At 37.4% G+C, this 19017-nt stretch overlaps 1 protein-coding gene across 1 annotated transcript in view; it reads left to right on the top strand.

The window, feature by feature from the left end:
- The window catches only part of fgfr2 (fibroblast growth factor receptor 2), a 47344-nt gene that overhangs the window by 18545 nt on the left and 9782 nt on the right, over positions 1–19017 (top strand). The window contains exons 7-14 of the mRNA XM_065296154.2: positions 4054–4244; positions 5299–5443; positions 7210–7406; positions 8835–8974; positions 12756–12877; positions 16239–16349; positions 16454–16644; positions 17574–17696. Coding sequence (XP_065152226.1) covers positions 4054–4244; positions 5299–5443; positions 7210–7406; positions 8835–8974; positions 12756–12877; positions 16239–16349; positions 16454–16644; positions 17574–17696 — 1220 coding nt within the window. The remainder of the gene's footprint in view (positions 1–4053; positions 4245–5298; positions 5444–7209; positions 7407–8834; positions 8975–12755; positions 12878–16238; positions 16350–16453; positions 16645–17573; positions 17697–19017) is intronic.

Below are 19017 nucleotides of genomic sequence, written 5' to 3'. Positions count from 1 at the left end.
AACTGAAAATCTGTAAATCATAAAGAGATTATAAGAGTTACAGAATTAACTGTTCCTTGTGTCCGAAGTCCCTTTGTGGAAGTCGCACCACTAGGCAGCCATATTTGGAACACCCCCTGAAAGTTATTCCAGTCATGCAATCCTATCTACTGAATGGGGAAAGACAGATATCTCTAAAATTGCGTCCTAAAATCACAATTAATCCACATATTTCTTATGCTCAAATTTTGTTAAACACACCTTTTTTGAGGTGGTTTCAGCTACTGACCATCCTAAAGGTTGGCAAGTGCCTCACTGTAGAGCCCCGCCCCCATACAAAATCGTCAGTATCGATTAAGGATTGGTTCTTTTAACTGGAAGGCTGGACTTGGATATTGAGCATCGCATTGTGAAGTATTCATAGTAATAGTAGTGCTTAATCTTTTTATATCCAATATCTTTGGTTTTACAGTTTCTGTTTTGAATAATGCATATGTGGATGCACTGTTGCTTTAATTCAGCGGCGTCTGCAGGATTTCATTGTTAAAGCAGACATATCATGCTTTTAAATCTGTCCTTTTTATATATAAATCATCTATTTGTGGTCTATATAAAGCGAAACGGCAATGCTTGGGTCTGAATTCCTCATTATTATAGCCGCCCCCTTTCTACCCCTTTTCTGATGTGCATCTGAGAGCAACTCGTTTTGGTACTGTCTTTTTAAATGCACGTCATACCCTGCCCCCACTCCAGGTTGCAGAGGTGACACTCGGTTAAACTCCACCCCGTTCGGCCATTTTTGTAGTTTTATAGCAGAGATATGATTATCTAGCAGCACAGAAACTTTTTATTTACTCGTTATTCACAAAATGTCAACAACGGAAGACTTGTTCATCCAGCCTTATATGTTCGCGCCAGAGTCGGAAATGGAGCGAGATGAAAATGAAGACGACGAACCTGCAGAACAACGTCTTCATATGGAGGTATCGCAATGGTGTGTTAATGCCGGCTGTCTTATTTCAGAATATTAACAATTATAAAGTTGACTATTATTCTTAGTTAATTGTAAGTTGTTGTAATATGCTATAACTTAATCCCGGGTTGATGACCACATGCGACATCCGTAGGCTGCAGCCTTCGGATTGAGAAACAGCACTGCTAAACCATGACCACCGTGTACTTTACTGTTTTTAAAGTTATTTACAGCTTACCGAAGTGCTCTGCTCGTCGTCTCCAAAGATAGAAGTAATTGACCCCTCAATCAGAAGAAGTCTATCGGCAAATCCTACTTTATACTGGTGGAGGTTGATGAAATAGTTATCCGTGAAGTGCTTCGCGCACTAAAAAATGACATTTCTGTGAAAAATAAAACTCAAAAATGACATTTCTGTGAAAAATAAAACTCAACCAGGCACAGGTTCAACAACCGAACATTTTGATTTACTCTCTCGTAACTTCTGCATCCTTGAGCTTGGACTACAATATCGCAGCGAGAAATTGAAAATGGCGGATTGCTCGTAGTGTTGGGATGGGATTCGATGTCCTTATTTGGCAGTTCCGCTGCAAATACTGTGACGTTATTGTTCAAAAAACGTAATAGATAATAGAAAAATCTGAACAGGTTGGAAAATATGACCAAAACAGAATATAAAGATATCAACAAAGCACCTGAAGAGACTAATTTAAACTTTTATGTACTTCTAAACACTACAAATATACAACAAAATGCATTTAAGAGCTAAGAAAGTGGATTTAGCATGATATGTTTCCTTTAAGCACAGAGATGCATCCAGTCTACATTTATGCAAGCACAGGCACAAAATACAGACATGCATGAGCAGCGACACACACATATATGTGCCCTATTTAGGGCCCCAGTTCTGGGTTAAGTAAATGCAGTCTTTCAGAAGGTCTCTGTTTTTCTGTTCTGTTTTATTGCACGGCCGTAAAACTTTTTGTGTCTGGCTCAGACTCTCATCTCACCAAAAATAAGACGGAGGAAAGGTATTTGTTTTTCTCTTGCTTTATTTAATGTCAAAATAAAATACCAGAGAAGCCTGCGTAAGTGACGGGAAGAGAAACAGAAGATCAGGAGCGAAAATGTTTTTCCTGTGCCGGAATCTCGCTGACCCTTTAGTCTGATCAATGAAGGTCGCGGCGGTTTGCACTGGCCTGCGTTTCAAAGCTGGACAAAGTACAAAGCGTTGATTCTTAAAAGAGCCAAAAAGACTCCAATTATTGCTGTTTACTATGGACGTCAGCCAGATTCCCGTGCAGAAAACTTTACTGTTGATCAGTCCCATCCCATCTTGCTGTTTATATGTATTTATATCGGAATTCCATCACCATTATTTTCATAATCCTATATATATCTATCTCAGTTTAGTCATTTATGTGTGCCAACAAGAGTTACCTCTCTCTGATCCTTTCTGGGTTTTTATGCCAAGCCAGCAGGTTACCCAAAGTTCATCAGTCTCGCTCTGGGATGCCAGATCAGCCGTTAACTGCCTACCATGTGATGTAATGAATATATTATGATTTGGTGGTGATGTGGTTGAATGACTCGAGTCTGGCGCAATCTTGTGGGTGACTCAATGGTTTCATGAAGAGCTTTACTGATTAGCTTGAGAAGCGTAGAAAGAGCTAGAGATGTGAGGTGAGAAAGATTTAGTAAACTTGCAATGACGAAGAGGAGCAGGTGAGAAAGACAGCATTCCCAGGCATTTTATAGACACTTGCGTGAAAAGCAAAAACACCTAAACAAATCATATTGGTTTGCAATAATTGAATGATTTTAATACTTCAAAAAGTTATGTGTAGGCCATGTTTAGGTCGATTGCAGATTGCATAGAGACTGGTGAGACAGAAAGAGTGATGCATTATTTTCCCATAAAGAATGGCCAGCCAAAATATTGTTGTTTTTGCAAAAAAACTTCATTACCAAATGAGAACATCTCTTATACACCAATGCAGAATACTTTATCAGTCGTGCAACTTCCTCGTTATCTTTTTATCTCACCTTTCTTCATCTGCATTTATTCACTTCTTATCAGCAGAGATAACACAACTGCCTCTGTTTTGTGAAATCATAACAGCGACTGATAGGACAGGAGGTGCGGTCCTGCAGTTATCAAATTACTGAACGTTTACTTAAACATTATGTATACACGCGCTACACACCTACAATTGGCCCGGTTTCAATTTGCGACTGCAAACTGATTATTAATAAAAAGTACATTTAAAATCTACACACAAATGACTACATAAAGGATGTATTGTAGTGGGCAGCCTACCCAGATTTTTTGTTTTTATTGTGCAAGTATCTGTTTTGGAGCGGTTTTCTGTTTTCCATAAGCTGCTTTTACTAATTCTAAATTGTTGAAAGTGCAAAAAAAAAATAAACTTAAATTGAATTGAACAGATGCATTCTTGTGCATGCACTCATGGTGAATAGGGCAATCCCAGAATGCATTGCAACAAGAGTGCACATGAGTCTCACACAACAAAAAGTGTCTCAAAGCATCCATTTAGTTGAGGATGTTGCCTTAAAGGCAGCGTCGAAGTGTTTGTAACATTACATTTTATCCAAAACAACTAGGAGTGCATTTACAAGATGCGTTTTCTGAAGATCGAACCCACAACCTTTTGCACTGCTAACACAATGCTCTATCATTGAGCTACAAGAACACATAGGAACAATCAACCTGATCTCACGAATTTCCGTGGTATAGTCACGGAATATTTTGCTCATTTATCTTTGTCATTGTTACGGATCTCCACATTTTTCCGTGGCCGTACCACGGACTTTCTTTTCCGTGTCTTTGTCACGGATTGGTTACTTTACTGTTTTGTCCTAATTTTTTACCATTGTCGCTTCGGTTTACAATGACACGGAAAAGAAAGTCCGTGGTACAGCCACGGAAAAAATGCGGAGATTTGTGACAATGACACAGATAAATGAGCAAATATTCCGTAACTATACCACGGAACTTTGTGAGATCGTGTTGCAACAAAGTAATAATAATATTTTGTTCAGATATTTATATTAATGTTTGTGATTTTTCTTTCTATCAGAACGCTCTCCTCACCGGCCCATTCTTCAGGCCGGCCTACCGGCCAACACAACCGTGCATCTCGGAGAGGACGCCAAGTTTGTCTGTAAGGTTTACAGTGATGCCCAGCCCCACATTCAGTGGCTTCAGCACATTGAGAAGAACGGCAGCCGTTATGGTCCTGATGGCCTTCCGTACGTCCGGGTATTAAAGGTAAGCTCAGTTAATCCGAATGAATCAACCCTTGTTATTCACACATCTGATGTGCATCACCGACTTAAGGATTGTAGAGTATCTTCTGTCTTTTATCTCTGGCAAAGGAGATGTTTTTATTTTCAAACATACAAAAGACGTAATGGACAAACTTCTGCTGGAGACGAGCAATAAAACATTATGGGTGGTGGTCCTTCCCGCTCTCCTACTGTCACTAAAGAGTACAAAAGATTGTAAAAGACCTCCATATGTCTGTTTTTGTCCCCGTTGCGGTGCCCATTAGAGCTCGGGCATAAACAGCTCGGACGTGGAAGTGCTCATACTCAACAATGTCACGGAAGAGGACGCTGGTGAATATACGTGCAAAGTCTCCAATTATATTGGGGAGGTCAACCAGTCCGGTTGGCTGACTGTCCTACCAGGTAAAGCAAAGAACGAGACAGATTGACCGGTGTCCTCCCATCTGCTGGTGTTTTGGGTTGTCGTGGTGATCCTGGGATATGTGCTGAGCCATTGTGGCGTAGTTTGGTGTTTTTCTTTTTTCCTGGTGACAGTCAGCCATGGAAACAAGCCTTCGGTCTTCTCGCCATTGTTCTCTATTCTTTAATTCTGGCTTTGTTTTGCTGTTTTCTGTCCACATTCTCCTCTTTTCACTTCACACTTGTTTGGCGATAAAACAATGGCTTGTTTTCCATGTTTTTTCTCTTGTGTTTGCATGGATCTTTGAGGATCTAGTGGGCTCACCCATGTTGGGAACAATGCGCAGAGGTTTCGTACTTATTCGTTGAAAGTTGCCCTTCTCCACCCCCTTACTTTTCGTTATAACAGTTTCTGTTTTGTGCTACTCTATCTTTTTTTGATGATCTTGAAACCTCCACTTTCAAAATTGGACATCTACCATATGTGATGTGTAGATGGGAAATAAAACAGAAACGTCTTTCATTCAGTTTCTTCTTTTTGGTATTTTGGGTCTGATTTGTTTCTTTCTTTCTTTCTTCTTCATCCATCTTCCTCCATGATTCTCCTCCTGCGTTTCCACCTCTGTTTCTCTCAGACGGCAGGTGTGAACACTACGGACAAAGAGATCGAGGTGCTCTACCTGCCTAACGTAACTTTCGAGGATGCGGGCGAGTATACGTGTTTGGCGGGTAACTCTATTGGGATCTCCTATCACACTGCTTGGTTGACGGTGCTTCCAGGTATACACTGCTTCTCTGTGGCCACTTTCCTCTATTGTTTGGTTGATACCACTTCATTTGTGGCAAATCTCTAGGAGGGGGAGTCAAAGACACTTGAAACAATGGCCATTATATGAAAAATCTGAGTGTTTTCAGCATTGTATAATATTGTTTTAGCTATAAGAGCTCCCAAACTGCATCCAAGTGTCTTTAGCTCCGTCTCATTTCTATTTCTCTTCCAAACTAACATTTTATTGACTGCATGTTCGGAAAGATGTGTTTTAAAGGAACTGTTCGTCTTTTTTATTCAACGATGTGAAGAAATGTAATTGTATATAATCGTTCTGAACATATAGTGACCCGGCCGGGGATGGCAAGTTAAAGGAAAACACCACAGTTTTTCAATATTTTACTGTGTTCTTACCTCAACTTAGATGAATTAATACATCCCTATTTTTTTCAATGCATACACTTAATCTTTGTACAGTGCGTCTGAATGCGTTAGCATTTAGCGTAGCCCCATTCATTCCTTAGGATCCAAACAAGGATGAATTTAAAAGCCACCAAACACTTCCATGTTTTTTCTATTTAAAGACTGTTACATAAGTAGTTACACGAGTAAGTATGGTGGCACAAAATAAAACGTGGCGATTTTTTAAGCAGGTAAAAAATAAGAACTATATTGTATGGTGGAAAAACACTTAGTTTGCAGTGCTCTTCCACCATACAATATAGTTTTTATTTTTATCCTCTTAAAAAATCGCCATCTTTTATTTTGTGCCACCATACTTACTCGTGTAACGTAACACGTCTTTAAATAAGGAAAACATGAAAGTGTTTGGTGGCTTCTAAATGTATACCTGTTTGGATCCTAAGGAATGAATGGGGCTAGGCTAAATGCTAACACATTCATGACGCACTGTACAAAGATGAAGTGCACGCATTGAAAAAAGATTGGTATGTATTAATTCGTCTAAGTTGAGGTAAGAACATAGTAAAATATTGAAAAACGGTGGTGTTTTCCTTTTAAGGAACAATAAATATCACTGCAGTAGTCCTTACGACAGATATGTCTGTTTTTTTAAATATCATATGGCTTCTTATTTTCGAACTGTTCCTTTAACAACATGTCATGTTTAAGTGACTCTTTCCATTTACACTCTAATGACTGTTTCAAAGAAAGTCACAAGATTTGCTTTTCTCATCAAATGTTGGACTTTCTTAGTTATTAGATGCACTTTACAACCATCGTGTTTGTGACTGTTTTTGAATCTAAAGATGTAACTTGATACTGTTTACATTATCATTTCATAAAGGCTTCATTCATTCATTTGGCCAGATTAAGTAGGATATCCATGAATTGAACATGTTTCATAGATTTAATAACTGTATGCTGTAGTCATATGTAAACCATTTTGTGATCGCGTGTATGCTTATAAGCTATTAAGTGTCAGAAAGCATGCAAAAAATAACAAATGAGAGATCTTTAATATCTGAATAGGGTTTTCTTTACCATAATATAACAGTATAACACCTGCTTTGAGAGCTAAAAGATCATTTATGATGTTGATGTATAAGTTGTATTTGTGCATCATGCGTCACCTCCATCACCTTCTTGTGTTCGATATCACCGATGGAATATCTGTCCGTGAAGCTTTAATGTCCTCGCATGCTTTTAGAATCGATGCAATGAACAACATTAAAGTTTCTGGTATGGTATTTCATTACAGTATCGCATTTCTAGAGTTGCCTTACTATTTTGTCTGGTTTATCTCACTGCACAACAGCCCAGATAGACCCCATCGAGCCGGACTATCCTCCTGATTACGTGGAGATCGCCATCTACTGCATAGGCGTCTTTCTCATCGCCTGTATGGTGGTGATAGTGGTGGTTTGCCGAATGAGGACGTCTGCAAAGAAGCCTGATTTTGCGAGTCAACCTGCTGTTCATAAACTAACCAAACAGATCCCACTGCGCCGCCAGGTAACAGAAAGTAGATAAAGAGTTCTAAAAAACTTATACACACAATCACACACACACACAAAAACAACGATGTATCTTGTCTATTGTATATCCCATGCCATGGTATACTAATAAGACAAGAATTACTACGGGTTAGGAATTTGATCAAATTGTGTTTATATTTATATTTTTTAAAGTCGCAATGAAATTGAAATGAAAACTGTAATTTTGGGGGGATATTGTGTTTTTTTTTTTTTTACAAATGAAAAGCTTCTCTGTGAGCTTCATTAGTTTTATTTTATTTATGTGCCCTCATAATCTTTAATCAAAAAAGCAAATCTCTTCCCTTCCTCGAAACAATCTCTCTTTGCTTCCGGTCACATGATATGGCAGGTGGGCGGGGCCCAGGAATAGATCACATCGAAGGATGAATTTAAGTCCAGCTACTTTTTTCAATTCAGTAGCCGTTTCACTCGGATATACGTTCACCACTGGGAAAATGAGACAATCGCAACTTCTGTTTCATGGCGACTTTAAATGAAGTTTGTAGTATAAAAAAGTTTCTTATATTATTATTATTAATATTTAATTTTTATTATTATAATTTAAAGGTGCAGTGTGTAAATTTTTGCGGCATCTAGTGGTGAGGTTGCGAATTGCAACCAACGGTTCAGTCCACTGCTCACCCCTCGCTATTGAAACGTATAGAGAAGCTACGGTAGCCGCCACGAGAAAAAACATGTCGTTGTCGGAGACAACTTAGTAAAAAAGTTTGTCCGTTAAGGGCTTCTGTAGAAAAATAGCAGCACAAAATGGCGACTTCCACGTAAGGGGACCCTCATGTATGTAAATAAAAACGTCTCATTCTAAGGTAATAAAAACTTAACGGTTCATTATAAGAAGGTTTTTAAACACCCCTAATAATATAGTTTAGTATATTATTTTTAATTTCTGTCAAGAGATCTTTTTAAAAATTACACACTGTACCTTTAAGACATGATTAAGATTTCTCCAAGAGATTGTTCTTTACATAAATATATTATTTTTGCAGAATTTAAAGTTTTCTGCATTTATAGGCGTTTTAAAGTTTGTGGCACAAAGTTTTGCACATTGGTGCCTTTGTGTAATATTTTTAGATGTTGAGAGGTATTAAATAACATGTAAGGTTTTCTTTGCTGACGATGAAGGTATCCTATACGGGGGTAAGTATAGAAATATAAGAAACATTCCTAGATATTGATAAATATACCAAATAAAAAATCTCCCATTTTCAAGTTTATGTGACTCTGTTGACTAAAAATCTTAAGTTACTTAGCTTGCTTAGCATACTGTTTTAATTTTAATTACATTATACTGCCGCGATAAAACACACGCACACATACATGTAGCATTCAAATGTATGCTGTCTCCAATGTTCATATAATCAGCCAATCCCCTCTATTCTTACAGGTTTCCTCAGACTCCAGCTCGTCCATGAGCTCAAGCACGCCATTGGTCAGGATCACCACTCGCCGTAGCTCCGCCCATGATGACCCAATCCCTGAGTACGACCTACCTGAGGATCCACGATGGGAATTTTCTAGAGACAAGTGAGCATCTTTGTTTTTACACACAAAAAAATTTACTGCTAGAGTTTAAATGGTTTACTTTGATAAAATGTCTTGCTTTTTATTTTAGGTTAGAAAAGATGCTTTAATTTTAAATTGTTTTTGCCGTCTTGATGGATTTTTTTTTGAACTTGCAACTCAGTGTGAAACTAATCTTGTTATGTGGCCACAATCTCATTAAGTCTAATGATTAACTTATGATTAATGCTGCTGTAGTGGACAATTAATCATTCGAAATTCAACACAGACCTTCAGACATTTATATCATACCATTATTACATCATTATTCTTAATGATCAAACCAATATTTTTGAGGGTTTTTTTGTATAAACGAGTTGTTGCCAGATTAAACGATATTTAAATCTGATGTTCTGTTTGATACAGTCACCTCGACAGCAACCATGAACCTTGTGACTAAGCTTAAAAAACACAGCAATGCTCAGACTAACAAATTAATGTTTAATGGTCACGCTTAAAGGTGCAGTGTGTAAATTTTAGCAGCATCTAGTGGAGAGGTCACGAATTGCAACCAATGGCTTAGTCCACTGCTCAGCCCTCGCTTTTGAAATACATAGAGAAGCTACGGTAGCCGCCACCAGACAAACATGTCATCGTCAGAGACAACTTAGTAAAATAATTTGTCCGTTAAGGGCTTCTGTAGAAAAATTACGGCACAAAATGGTGACTTCCATGTAAGTGGACCCTCGGTGTATGTAGATTAAAAGGTCTCGTTCTAAGGTAATAAACACATACCGGTTCATTATGAAAGGTCTTTATTCACCCCTGATAATATAGTTTTGTATATCCTTTTGCATTTATGTCAAGAGCTAAAAATTACACACTGCACCTTTAATATTTACAAAAAACTTCCGGTATCGGTTTTAGCTGAACAATGGGTTTTAGCTGTGTGTTTCCAAAACCTTTATAGATTTGAATAAATGACTGTTTTTGTCCTTCAGACTGGATTTGTTAGCTGGCTTTCTTTTAGTTCCAGCCTTTCCAAAAATACTATGGTTTTTGGTATGGCATTGTCAACTTTTCAAACTATTTAAAGCGTTTAACACATTTGACCCTGTCTGTGAAAGGGTCAATGATGTGACGTTAATTATTTTGTGTCCGTATGGTAAAATTAAATGTAAAAGGGTTAAAATTTCTAAATAAATTTGCAGATTACTTGCATACATTCTCTTATTTGAGGACCAAGTCTAAAATTTCTGGTTTTATTTCATTTTGAAATAATATTTGGGGGAGAGTTGCAAAAATGTCAATGTGGTGTAACCGGTCTGTGTCAATTGGTGTAACTAGTATTTTTTTAAATGAAAATATAAATGTATTCATAAAAAATATGGAATAAAATATAATCATCTAGTTTAGTGTAATATGATATTTTTTTACAAACATTTTTACATATTTTTTCAAAGATTGTATAGAAAACAGAGGTGTTTTCAGCATATGTCAGGACAAAAACGCATACAAATTTACATTTAGAAATAACTAATAAAATGATATTTTAAAATGATTCATATGATTACGCTTACATGCCATCAAGGGGGATAAAATATTTAATATTTCTCATTCTTTGGCGCAATTGCCGGTTACACCATTCGACATTTTCAGGTCCATTCAGTCTTACATTAAAAAAAATTACATTTGCACCATTTTTATGAAAGATTTTTGAATATCTGATCTTGCCAAACCGTTTTTGTCACTGACCCGAAATCCAGACCAATGTCTCATAGTCTAAGTTTGAGATCAGGAGCATCAAAGTTGGATTTCACTTAAATTTCAATCTTTGACATGACCTTACTCAGTCAATATTAAAGGTGTAAATGTGCATATCGCTCCGACTAAACAACTAGTATTAATACTAAAGTTGACTTATTCTATAGATTCTTTTACCTTCCCACCCACTAAAGGAATTGTTGCTTTTGGGCAGACACGCTAAGACACGCTTATGCATTTCTGTTAGGACACTGACGCCTATGGAAAGATTTAGTTAAAATGAGACATTTAACCCCTTAAAGTTCCAAATAAATTGACATTAAACATTTACAGTAGTTAGTTAGAGTCAGTAATCATATCAGTTATTGTTATAATCATTGATTATTTGTATCAGACACTAGACATGCACATACATCAATGACTACTATATATCATTATTGGCGATTCAAAAGCAGATAATATCAACTCAAATAGTTTTACAGTTTTATGTTTTAATTAAATTACATTTACGCATTTGGCAGATGCTTTCATCCAAAGCCACTTAGAGTGCATTACATTACAATTTTATTAGTATTTTATCAGTGTTTGAACCCATGACCTTTTGCACTGCTAATGCAATGCATACAGGAGCACATTACCTAACTACTTATTGCAGTTTTACTTGTTGCTTACGATTCTATTTATGTTTTATTTATTGTTTATTTTTTGAAAGCAGGTAAAACAGTTAAGGTGGGGTTTTTGGCCCCGACTAAATTTCCCCCGCAGTGGTGAAAGTCATTGTTTGGTGGTTGTGTTTTTCTCCCTGTGTGACGTGCCCTGCGGCCGCATGCCTGTGAGAGGCAGAGCGCTGTGGAATGTTAACTTTTGCGGTTGGCGTGGAGGATAAACATAACATTGATTATCTGTGGTGGGCTGAAGCAGACAGAGGCCACCATTGAGCGAACAGCACAGAGGGGGATTATGTTATCACGGCCACAGATCGGCCCCGGGCCCCGGCCCTGGTGCGGGTGTGAATGTTTACATAGACCAGCATGCAGGGGGCGGGGTAAAACCCAGCGCCTGCCAATCAAAGATTGACCGAGGGCCACTGACAAAACAAGAGGTTGAGATGTCACGGTTACCCTAAGGAATTAAGATAAAGATTGTGTGTGTGTCTTAGCTAATAAAAACTAAATAAAAGCACCAGGTAAAATTGATTTATAAAGTCTCAAAAGTTAATGAAATTTTTTTTTTCAATTCAATTTTATTTATATAGCGCTTTCCACAATTGTTTAATTGTGAAAAGCAGCTTTACATTAATAGATGCAGGAAAAAACACAGAAAATCATAGGGAAAAAACCCTAGGAGAAAAACCCTGTGGGCGAAAAGTCCTAGGAGGGGAAAAAACCCTTGGGAGAGAGCCAGACATAGCTGGTTCTATAGAGGATTTTATATAATAGGTACGATTTTTTTAAATTTTATGGGGATTAAAACATAATAATATATATGTATATATACATGGATATGAAATGAGAGAAGATATTAAATGTATACACTAAAAATGCTTAATTGTTTCAGTCCATGGTTTGGTTAAATATAGACAAACCCAACTGTTGGCTTAAAGTTACTCAGAAAAAGTGCATATTTGACCCAAACTTGGGTTGAAACAATCCAGGTCCTGGTTAATTTTTAACCCTATGGTTGCCTATGTGGCATATTTGACACAACTCAGAGTGTATAGGGTTTAGTTTACATTTAATCTTTAGTCATGGTTGAAAACAGCTCAGATTTTTTGTATACATGTTGTAATCTTGTTTATACTTGACCAGTGAACACAAGTCAAAGCCCAACATGACTGATATTCGATATATATACACACATTGGCTGTGACTTAAAACCTAGTGAGCTGCCTAACTAGACGGCATTTCTAGGCACCAAGGGCACTTCCCAAAACTGAAAATTTTGCCGGTTCTGTCCAGACCTTCAATATGAATATTAAATTGAACGTTGATAATTATAAAATCTCATAAGCTTACGATATATTTTTAAATTGCGTTTGCAGGTTAACTCTAGGTAAACCGTTGGGTGAGGGCTGCTTTGGTCAGGTGGTGATGGCTGAAGCTCTGGGCATCGACAAGGACAAACCTAAAGAAGCTGTGACAGTAGCTGTCAAGATGCTTAAAGGTAATAAAACCTTAGAAGTGGATCATACATGGTAAATGACTGAATGTTGAATTGTTGTTAAGTTAGTTTTATGTAATTGTAGAATATCCGCCATAACCATGTGGCCACTCAGCAGGTCTTTTGCTAAAACAGCCAAAAGTCGTTTGGCTTTTCAGACAGGGTTGAAACAACACAGACAGAATAATATTGTTATGTGCTCCATATGTGGCCAGAATGCTGAAAAAAATCAGAAGAATTTTCAACAAAAGCATTGTTAATATTTTTTGATCCTGGCAAATGTCTTTTGCAAGACATTTTCAGAAAGGAAAGATCTAGGCTACCTGACATGCACTAGACGTATTTTTATTTGAATCTTATTATAATAAACGGACCCAGCAAGCATATGACCGACCTTGAAGGTTGAAATATGGTTGAAATAATGTCAGTTCTTGTTTCAAGTTCAAACAACGTTGATGCAACAGTTAATTCTAAATGGTTGCAAAAGGTTAATAACATGCTTAAAAATCAATTTGAAATTTGGTTGAAATAATGTCAGTTGTTTGTTCAACGTTAATTCAATTTGCAAAATCAAAAGATAATTCAACGTTGATTCAACCTTTCCTTGACGTTGATACACCATTGAAATGCCGGCTGGGGATGAACTTCACGTAAGGGCCAGTTACATGACAACCAAAAATTTTAAACTTTTTATGCATTTCGGGCTGTTGGTTTATGCACCTAGTTTTAAAGTGCGAGGTATTTAAAAACCATTTCCATGTAAACGAAAATGTGATGTCATACGAATACGTGTTACATGTTTAGTCTATAGGCATGCACAAGTACTTTACCATAATAACCAAGGGGTTAACAGGCTTGCAGGACTGTATTTGTGTTACTCAAGATACTGAGCTTACAAAATGTTGTCACTTTATAGTCCGGTGTCGCTTGTAGTAAATGTACCTTTTCATCCACCCAAACAAAATTGCTTGATGCTTTCGCCGCTTAAATTGTTCATATTTATCGCTCTGTAGAAAAACGCGCTGATGCTTTTATTACAAAAGTTACATCGCCAACTACTGGCTTGGCATGCATAATACAGCATTTTAGTAGGGCTGTCAAAAGAGATTTTTAATCTCAGAGAGATTTTTGCTGGTTAAATAAAGGTCAAATAAAAAAAATAATCGTGATTAATCACATACAAAATAAAAGTTTGTTTTTGTGTTATATATGTGTGTGCACTGTGTGTAATTATTTTGCATATATAAATACACTAGGGATGCACCGAATCCAGATTTTTTTGGTTCGGCCGAATACCGAATCCACTGTTTAAGAATCCAAAACCGAATACCGAATCCTTCTCGCATCCTTATTCCATTAACACAGTAAAAAACAACGTCCACAGCAGTGTATTTTTCATTTTATTTGATTTTAACTATAAAAAAAGGATAGGCAACATAATGCCAGGATGACAAGTGGGAAAAACTATTTTGACAATAACCATAAGCCTATGCATAATGAAAGCGATGCGGTGCGATGCGCTAGTTTTTTCCAGGTGTGTCCACGAAATGTAAATCGCCCCTAAGGCTTAACGAATAAAAAGCTTATCTCCACGTCAGCACCCGATGTGTGTTATCAACGGCCGCATGATGCCGACCAGCGTAGCGCAAGCCTAGGGTTCGGTGGAAAAAAATCAAAGATTCGGCCGAACCCGAACCCCGTCAAAAAGCCCAGTATTCGGCCGAATCCGAATCCTGGATTCGGTGAATCCCTAAAATACACACATACATGTATACATTTAAGAAAAATGTAAAAAAAAAAAAAATTCTATATATATTATAAAATGTAACAAAATCTAAATAAATTATTTTATATTATTATTATTAAAAAAAAAATTTACTTTTATTTTGTATGCGATTAATAACGATTAATCTTTTGACAGCCCTAATTTTTAGTAGTAATCGTTTTGACAACATTGTGGCGCAAAACGTTTTCGTTTAGTACAATTGTTATCTTAAGAATTTCATTGAGTTTGCGTATGCTTACAATGTGAGCTCAAGCACATACAACAGAAAGGGAAGGTGGGAGCCTTGAGTTTTTTTACTGTAGGGGCCTGCGTGGGGTTATTTGTTGGCGCTGAGTGACGTTGGTAGAGCTTGGGTCAAGAGGCCGCATAGCTGACCCAGTGTTCACCAGCTGCACGCCTCTCGCTCTTCACCTGCACAAAGAAAGACTCTCACAGTGAAAGAGAAGAGAAGAAGCTGGGGGGGCAGCTTGTGTCTTAAAAGAAGTTTAGAGAAAGGATTATGGGGGCAGGGGTCCCGAATAAAAGAGACCATTAGAGAAAACGACCAAAACATGAGCATGCTCACCCTTACACAAGGCTGAAATGAATCTTCTGTAATTATTTACTCGGCCTCATGCCGTTCCATGTAATGTTTTAAGAAAACATCTTTAAGAATCTTCAGCCCAAACTGTTAGAAACTAACGTTTCCAGAGAAGTAAGAGAAAGGAGGGTAAGATAAGTTGGTGGATTGTGTCAGGTCTGCTCTGGGGATCGGCAGGCAGATAATGAAAAGGCGACTGTCTCGAAGGTAATTACGCGAAATGGAAGAAACGCTTTTTAATTGTGAGGCAATGAAAGAGGAGCTGTGTGGCGGCTCTTCAGTGTAAATCTACACCACATGGCCACACGGTTACACAAGCAAGCCAGTCAGAACACTCATATATGGTGTGTAGTGTGGTATAATACAATATTTATTTTGCATGTATAGACCAATAAATGAACTTTTTTTGCTGTATATAATACATGAGACACAGTGCACTTGCATACTGCTTTTTTAAAAGAATAGTATGCAGTGTACTGCGCAGTATGAAGTACACTAGTATTATGTTTTGAATGCAGCTCTTTGAACCTTTGAGCAGGGGTTTTCGAATTTTATGATAGCAGGGACCCTTTTTAATAAAATTAATTTCTGTTTATCCATATTTTGTATAAAGGAATGTTTAAACTGTGTTAGATAAATAGTAACCCTGCTGGAAAAACCAGCATAATTCCCATGCTGGTTTGGTGCTGGTTTAGCCGGTGGTCACCCGCATACCAGCACCAAACACAACATATGATGGTTTTTCCAGCAGGGAACTGTGATATTATAAAGACAGCAAATTGTTTACAAACTTAAATAATTGACTGAACCGTAGACTGGGGACCCCTTAGAACCTTCTGGGGGAACCCTGGGGGTACCCAGACACCAGTTAAAAAAACCTGCCTTAGGGGACAAATATAGAAAGAACTAATAAGATCATTTACAATCCCTTCGAATAAAGTTTATTTTCACATGTTATTTAGGCAATGCACATCATTAATTTTTTGTATCCTTTGTAGATGACGCAACAGAGAAAGATCTTTCTGACCTGGTGTCAGAAATGGAAATGATGAAGATGATTGGCCGGCACAAGAACATCATTAATCTGTTGGGGGCGTGCACACAGGACGGTAAGCAATTTGAATGAATCTGTGAATCAGTCCATCTCTTATTTATAGCTAATTTGATTATTTATTAGATAATTAAAATGACGTGACACCTCTTTTTGTTTTAGGGCCGTTGTATGTAATAGTGGAGTACGCATCTAAGGGTAACCTCAGAGAGTATTTGAGGGCCCGGCGGCCCCCGGGAATGGAGTACTCTTATGATATAGCCAGAGTATCAGATGAAGCTCTTACGTTCAAAGATCTGATCTCCTGTACCTACCAAGTAGCTCGAGGAATGGAGTATTTAGCCTCACAAAAGGTATGAGCACATTTGTAATTTGTCTTTGAATGTCTTTGAATTTGGGCATCAGGTAGTGCTATAAAGTGTGAAGCCTCATTCGTGAACAGAATAATATGAAATTGGACCACATTATATTTTGATTGGCTAGTTACAAGTAGCTTCCTACCGTAAATATATACAAAATGTATTCATCAATAGTAATATGTGATGCCAAAATATGGTCGCATCCTAACACAGTGGTTCGCAAACTGGGGTCCGGGGCCCCCAGGGGGGCCGCGAGAGGGTGCCAGGGGGGCCCCAGTTTTATGACATTTTATAAAATACATTCATTTATCATGAATTCTGTGTAATTAAACCTAAAAAATAAGGCTACTAACCAACAGCACTACTTTGTATAACTTAATATGTTTTGTTTAATTAAAATGTTACATTTTAAAACTTTAAAACTAAATTTTCTTTAGGGGTCCCGCGAAGGAATGCATCGTACACAAGGGGGGCCGCACGCGGAAAAAGTTTGAGAACCACTGTCCTAACAAACCATACATCAACGGAAATCTTATTTATTAAACTTTCAAATTATCGAAATTTCAAAAAAATGTATCCTTATGATTATTTTTGTGATCCACGGTCCAAAAAACTATAGTTTCAATTTAAATGTGGAGTCCCACCCTGCAGTCAGATTTATGTATCGCTCAAGCATAGACTTCCAATGAGCCGTATGGTTCAGACAAGCATAATAATAAATCACACTAGATGTGCACAATCCTGTAAGTCTCTCTGTCAGCGTACAAAATACTGTCTGCTAAATACTGTCGTCAAGCTGGAATGCATGAGGGGTCTTATCGTACTCTCGCACACATCTGAACGCACAAATATCCAAAGCAGAGTATCCCAAAGCCCCTTAACATTCAGTTGTGTCTTATGGTCTTTCTTTATCTCTACCGCAGTGTATACACAGAGATCTGGCTGCCAGGAACGTGTTGGTCACGGAGAGCAACTTTATGAAGATTGCAGACTTTGGTCTGGCCAGAGATGTCCACAACATAGATTACTATAAAAAGACCACGAATGTAAGTTTCATTGTCTCTGCTTTTTCGCTTTAAAGGGACACTCCACTTTTTTGAAAATGTGCTCATTTTCAAGCTCCCCTAGAGTTAAACATTTGATTCTTACTGTTTTGTAATCCATTCAACTGATCTTCGGGTCTGGCGGTACCACATTTAGCATAGCTTAGCACAATCCATTAAATCTGATTAGACCATTAGCATCGCAAAAAAAAAAAACCCAAAGAGTTTCGATATTTTTTTCTATTTAAAACTTGACTCTTCTGTAGTCGGTCTTAGTACATGATGTAACTACAGAAGAGTCAAATTTTAAATAGGAAAAATATCACAACTATTTGGTTATTTTTTGTGCGATGCTAATGGTCTAATCAGATTCAGTGGATTGTGCTAAGCTAAGCTATTTCTTTATATATTCTTGCTCTCTCTCTCTCTCTCTCTCTCTCTCTCTCTCTCTCTCTCTCTCTCTCTCAATTTCAATTTCAATTTAAAGAACTTTATTGGCATGATTGTGTCACTTACAATATTGCCAAAGCATTATACATAAAACGAGAAACATACAATAACACAATATTAACAAACATTAAGGTGCAATTAAGCTAAGGTGCTGGGTGATGGATGAAGTACTACTGCAAATAAAATAAAATAGAATCAGAGGATATTTACAATATAAAGTAGACTTTGAAATATAAACATATGAAGTATACAAATGTACATTTATGGGGGCAGATGAGAGGTAAAATAAAAGTACTGTACAAGATCAGGGCTGTGGATTCTCTCTCTCTCTCTCTCTCTCTCTCTCTCTCTCTCTCTCTCTCTCGACATGGTTTGCCAATTCCCAGGCAGTCTGTGTGTAAAGTGATTCAGCTCTTGTTCTCTTATTCCAAAGTTTGTTGTTCAAGCTCATGAGAAGGAAATGTTTGTGACAAACCTAAACACATAAGCATAGCTTTAAATCTTATTCCGACAGTTACGGCCGTCTCTATCGACTGTATCTCTGTCACTTATGATACCATTTATGGGCCTATAACATTTATAAGCATTCTGTTTGTCCTAAATGACTGAATTAATGTTGAATAATAAACATGCATCTGAGGGGTGCTAAGTTTTTATTTCAGAGAGGCTATTAAGTTTTTTTTATCAAAGACTCAAGATCTGATACATGAAGAATACATAAAAATTGTTTGGCATTATTGAAACAACAAACATCGCTGTAGGGTCATGAATGAGAACCGATGACCGATTATTGTCTGGGCACACACTGAATTCCTCTCATACAGCTGTGTGTTAAAAAATTAAATGAAGGCAGACGATTGCGAACCCATAGCTT

This window comes from Paramisgurnus dabryanus, chromosome 20 (assembly GCF_030506205.2).
Source record: "Paramisgurnus dabryanus chromosome 20, PD_genome_1.1, whole genome shotgun sequence".
Taxonomy (NCBI): domain Eukaryota; kingdom Metazoa; phylum Chordata; class Actinopteri; order Cypriniformes; family Cobitidae; genus Paramisgurnus; species Paramisgurnus dabryanus.
This window is presented reverse-complemented; position numbering and strand designations above follow the sequence as displayed.